Source organism: Acanthisitta chloris, unplaced genomic scaffold (genome assembly GCF_000695815.1).
Source record: "Acanthisitta chloris isolate BGI_N310 unplaced genomic scaffold, ASM69581v1 scaffold2407, whole genome shotgun sequence".
In the NCBI taxonomy this organism is placed as follows: Eukaryota; Metazoa; Chordata; class Aves; order Passeriformes; family Acanthisittidae; genus Acanthisitta; species Acanthisitta chloris.
The window spans coordinates 51,498-57,047 of NW_008680715.1; the positions used below are offsets into that span (position 1 = coordinate 51,498).

General features: G+C 34.2%; 1 protein-coding gene across 1 annotated transcript in view; it reads right to left on the reverse strand.

Annotated features, from left to right (window-relative positions):
• The window catches only part of LOC103805152 (ryanodine receptor 3-like), a gene marked incomplete at both ends in the record, with an annotated part of 56,159 nt that extends 50,611 nt beyond the window's left edge, over positions 1 to 5,548 (reverse strand). Inside the window, 4 exons of the mRNA XM_009077787.1 lie at positions 311 to 503; positions 2,022 to 2,263; positions 2,894 to 3,027; positions 5,475 to 5,548. Of these exons, the coding sequence (XP_009076035.1) occupies positions 311 to 503; positions 2,022 to 2,263; positions 2,894 to 3,027; positions 5,475 to 5,548 (643 nt within the window). The remainder of the gene's footprint in view (positions 1 to 310; positions 504 to 2,021; positions 2,264 to 2,893; positions 3,028 to 5,474) is intronic.
• Positions 5,549 to 5,550: the final 2 nt, after the last annotated feature.

The following is a 5,550-nucleotide window of genomic DNA, read 5'->3' on the forward strand; positions in this document are numbered from 1 at the left end:
TGTCAAATGTGGTGCTGTGTTTCTAACATACTTTTTTTCACTGATAATTGGAATGAGACAAAATTAATTTCCCCTAGGTCACCAAATACCCATAAATTAATAATTTTCAGACACTGTGGCATAGTCAAATTGCTCACAGGGTCACATTTCACTTTTAAGTGAAGTCATCCCTAAACAAATCAGTACTTTCCTGGCTCCCTCCCAGCTGCTGGTTGGACAGAACCAAAATAGAAAAAAATCATATGTGATTTGGACAATATTTTGTGTGACAAGATAGCAAAGAAAACAAGTGAAATTAAGTTGCACTTACTTTACCCCTGCTGATAAGCTTACAACAGGGAAGAAAAACCCTTCTGTACTGAAGTTCTCAAACATTCCCTGAACAGGCTGTCCATTAATGCGGAATGAAATGCTGGGTACACCTAAATCCAAGCAGCAGCTAACCACATCATCAGATGCTAATAAATGCTGATTGACAGATGCTACAGCTCGGGGTACTCGACCTAGGATAAAAGTATGCAGTAATCAGAAGCTTTAAACAGACTCTCAGGGTTTGATGATTAATTTATTTTCTCTAAACCCCCAACAAGTTTTTTCTTCATAATCATGAAGACATGATCTTACCTTCATCTGTTTTATGAACAGTTCTGTTTTGAAAGACTGTGAGTCAAGATTCTTAAAAGTGGTATGTGGCAGAAGAGTGGATAAACTGAGCAAATAACTTGAGACCTCTGACACTGTTCACGTGACAGAACATGCTGAGCTGATACCACACAAGTTCACACTCTAGCCTGATGCAGGAATAATGAGGCAGTGTAAATGATGCCCTCTTTATAAAACTAACATTTATAGATCCATTTTTTCTTCAGTTATTAATGAAATCCCTGATTCACATATCTGTGAATATTCAGCAGTAAGACACTAGAACAGGTTGCCCAGAGAAGTTATGGATGACCCTTCTCTGGGACTGTTCATGTCCAGGTTGGATGGGGGTCTGAACAACCTGGTCTAGTGGAAGTGGCAGGGGCCCACAGGAGGGAGATTGGACTACAAGATCTCTAAGGTCTATTCCAACATGTATGGTTATATAATTCTACTGGACCTGTGATTATGACCAGTATCCCGGTTTACGTACACACACACACTTTATATACTAAATCCTATGTTAGAACAATGCTAATATAATTGAAAAATGAAACACTCTTAAATTAGGAAATGTTCAAAGTCCATAAAAGGTCGTAAAATTGACTTCAGTGTATTTATGTGTGCTGCACATAAACCACACCTGTTAATTGCATGGCCCTACACTGTTATTTTTGGAGCAATTAAAGAATACCTAGATGACACTTAAAGGCACTGAGAAATATGGGGCAAATAATCGTTTTGCCTACATGCCTTGAATAGTGTACAATAAAACACAAGCCACAAATCATTATTTACTGTGTATGCAAGAAAAATCTGAAAGAAAAAAATAGCATGCTTCTTCATAATAAAAGATAGTACACACAAGAACTAAAACAATGAAGTTGGTATAACTGTAGCAATTCTTATTTTTAATTGACAACATTATCTTTTATGAAACTATGTATCAAAATTTAAGTCAATTTATTACATCTATCAATGGATATAAGGATAACAGTGTCATTTTACTTCAACTGTAGATACAAAGTAAAAGAATAATGCAAATGTAGATCTATATAGAATTAATTTATCCGAGATCAATACATCCACTGATTTTGAATGGATGGAATTAAGACATTATTGATCTAGATCTGGAAAATACTATTCTTTGATCAAAATCATGAAAATATAAGCTGTCTGCTAAAATGCCTAATCAGTATAATTCAATATTGACTAACATCTCAGATAAGAAGTTTGAACTGAACATCTAAATAACTTCATGATAACCCAGAGTTCTGAATGTAACTCACTATGAAACAGCATGCCATATACACAAAGGTACTGATGGTAAAGGGGGGTAACTGCTAAATGTAGGAAGTGGAAGCTCACAAAATACTTACCAGACCACAGATGAAGGCCATCAAAACCATAGGAGTACAGGTCATCCCCAACACCATTGCCTCCCCATCCTTCTCCACCTCCAGGATAGGGGGCATAACCTGAAGTAGAGGCCCATCCAACTCGTAAATGAGTGGGTTCTGCCGTCAAGAATGGATCAACCTGATCAATTATTAACTCAAAGTACCACTTCTTGTATTGTGCAGAGCCCTCAGCAACACCCAAAAATATGTTTGGCCTTATGCTAAGAAAGAAAATGTAAACCAGTTAGTGTAAAGATAAAATGTGACATATAAATTATATTGCTGTATAATTGCCAAATTCACTTTGCCAATATGATGAGTGCAGATATCCACATTTTGCTTTTATTTTAAATAGTGACACATTTTATACAACTTTATAAAGCTGCTGTAGAATCATCTTCTAAGGTAGAGCTTCCATGCTTTGAAAAACTTAGAATCAAAATAGAAATAACAAGATAATATCCTAAAATCAGAAAAGCAGGAGTGAGGTTGCCAGGAAATCAAATCCCTCTTAAAACACACAAGTACTTCATAGCATTTTTACATACTCCATGCTCTGTTTTAACTTAGAAACAAGCAACTTTCATGTTTCCATTACAGAACAGATCTCACCATTAGTTAGCAATTTCTATTTGAGCACAGTTTCCATTACAAATGCAGCATTGCTAGTAAAAATTTAAGGGTTATTTTTTAAAAAATGATTACATAATACATAAACACTTCATAAAGTGCATGTCTCAATATTGAAAGCTGTGGGACATTTCTTAGGTTACAGTATTTTCTACAATTAATTACTGAAGATATGGAAGTCCTTTCTTTTTCTAATATAGCAATAAAACATGTCACTATACCTTGTCACATCATTAATCAAACGTGTCTGCAAAAGTAAGTCTCTTCTAGGCAGCAAATTGTCACAGATCAAATTTTGATTGGCGCGAACTGCAACTCCATTACAAACACAGAGAGAGCAAAGCACATCAAGAACCTTAAAAGAAAAATCAGAAGAAATTTGGGCAAAGGCAGCCAGCTGCATACACTATTATCCAGTTGTGAGATTAATTTGCATTCAGAATAGGCCTAAGGAAAGAACATAGTGCACTTTATCATTATTGTTTTCTAAATACTTTTTGCATATATGGAATGAGTGTAGTCTGTACAACTGACAGAGGATATCAAACATTCATGGAACAAATTCAGAACACAGGGCTTGAAAAATGCCTCAAAATCTCCATTGAGATTCTTTATTATCATTTTAATTAGAAAAAAACCCCAAAGCTAGAACAGTTGTATGTCAACTCTTTATATTTTTTAATTAAATCTCATTTAATAGTTTGAAATTTAAATTAAATTCTTTGATAAATTTCTTGCAGCCCAAATAACTTTCTGTGCAAAATTATCAGCTGCAATTCTTTGACTCCTTATGAATCTGTTCTGGAAAGAATGTTTTCAATATGAGAAGCAATCATATTATTTAAATTAAAAGCATTTAAAAGTATTCACTATAAAGCAAAACAGTATTTCAGAAATATCTTATTCTAAAACTTCTGACTTCTTTTTGTTTGGTTGGATTTAGGGGGGGAATTCAGTCTGAAAATTGAAAGAAATTGACATAATTCTCTCACAAGAGAGCAAAAGGTTTTGAAAGAGAGAACACAGTAACATGCTGTTGTTTAATGCTGAGGGAGAAAGCTACACACTATCACAAAAAAACAGAGAAGCTTGAAGATGTACTTGAGCTCTGACAAGCAATCTTTGAGCAACAAGCTCAAATGCTCTAAACTACAGATCACCTTCAAAGGCAAAGACATATCTTCACACTGTTGATTACCATCTTGGAAAGTGCTGTACAACACCAGGGGTAGCAGAACATGGCATTCATTTTAGCTACTCTTGTCCTCTGCCCAGTGGATTTAGCACAGTCACTATCAACAGTAGTTTAAGCTCATATATTGTGAACTTTGCTATGACCCAGCCCATGCATTTTCTTTTCTGCAATCTCTGTTATTGGGCAGAAAACTGTTGCAGAAGGATAGAGGTAATAACTTCAAGAACCACATAAAGCCTGATCAGTACTCAGTTGTAAGGCATCGTAGTAATATTAATGAATACCAGTAACTCAGAATTTACATGTAAACTGTTAAAATAATCTCTGTGTATTTGCTGACAGTATTTCTGACACAATGGTTTTTATCTAAAAAAAATCCTCCAAATCAATAACTTCCAAGACAATTTTACTTATTAATATTACCATTCTTATTTCCAAAATCTCAACAGAATTTCTAATCTAGCAGGAGAACAACATATACTGTTTCTGGAGTAACAAATACATTCATTACTTCATAAAAAAATTCATTACTTCACTGCTACATAACAAATAAATTCTTATTACTTATAGAGGTTTAGTCAAAGACATTACAAAAGGAAATGTACAAATCTATTATCCAGTATAATTCTTTTCCCATGTACATTTTCCATTTGTGTTCTATGTTCTTACTATGAGATCTGCATTAAGATGCTCCAGTTGAAAGGTTCTTTGTAGGTGACAGGCATATCACAGTAATTAACCATGCTTAAAACTACTTGTCTCCTTTATCTGTAGTTGGTTAGGTTCTCTGTATTACTGATTTACAGGAGAAGGTAATTTCAGCTCACTAAAACTTTCTCTGTTCTTCCTCAAGGTTATCAGTCTTTCAAATAGAATTTTAATTGAGCAAGGAAACTCGCATCAGAAAATCACACATAAACCTATTATCTTCATCTGTGTCCTGATGTCATCCTTATCAAAATCAGAAACTCTGCTCACCTTCTTCTATCATAATAAATTGCATATTTATGTCTAAACTAATTTAAGCCAATAATTTTTCTGGACACTCATGAGGTTTTTTCTTTCTTCTGAACACCTGTGCTTTCAGATATTTGGGTTATTTTTCTGAATTATCATTTTATTAGTTTTCTGCTGCTATTATTCTTACTGGATTTAGGAATGACTTTGCAGCATATAATTCTCCCTTTCTGTAGATATAATCATAGTCCACTGCTTCTGCAGGCCCTGCATCACAAAGCAAGGTAGTCTGCCCACATTCTGCAGCCACCAGAATGTTTCATTTTCTCAGCAAATCCAATGCTTTGACTGGTTATCAATATATCTTAAATGTGTGCTTGCCATACATATTTCCCATATATTTGATGAAAGGTAATTATATATTGTACATCCTTTTGCAATTGTATCTTATATATATTATATACATTATATTATGTGCAATTACATATTGCACATCTCTAGAAAACAATTCTTCAGATGTACTTCAAGATTAGTTTATTCCTTTAAAAGTGCTAGAATAAGATATTTCCATGTAGAAATTTCTCTTTCTGTTTCCCCCCTCACAAACGATTTTAAGATTATCGATACACCCTAAGTTTTTCCAAGCATACCTTGTAATTGCGCCCATGTTTATCCAACAATGAAATAATGGATTTGATATGCTCCTCAGATATTATATTTAAAGCT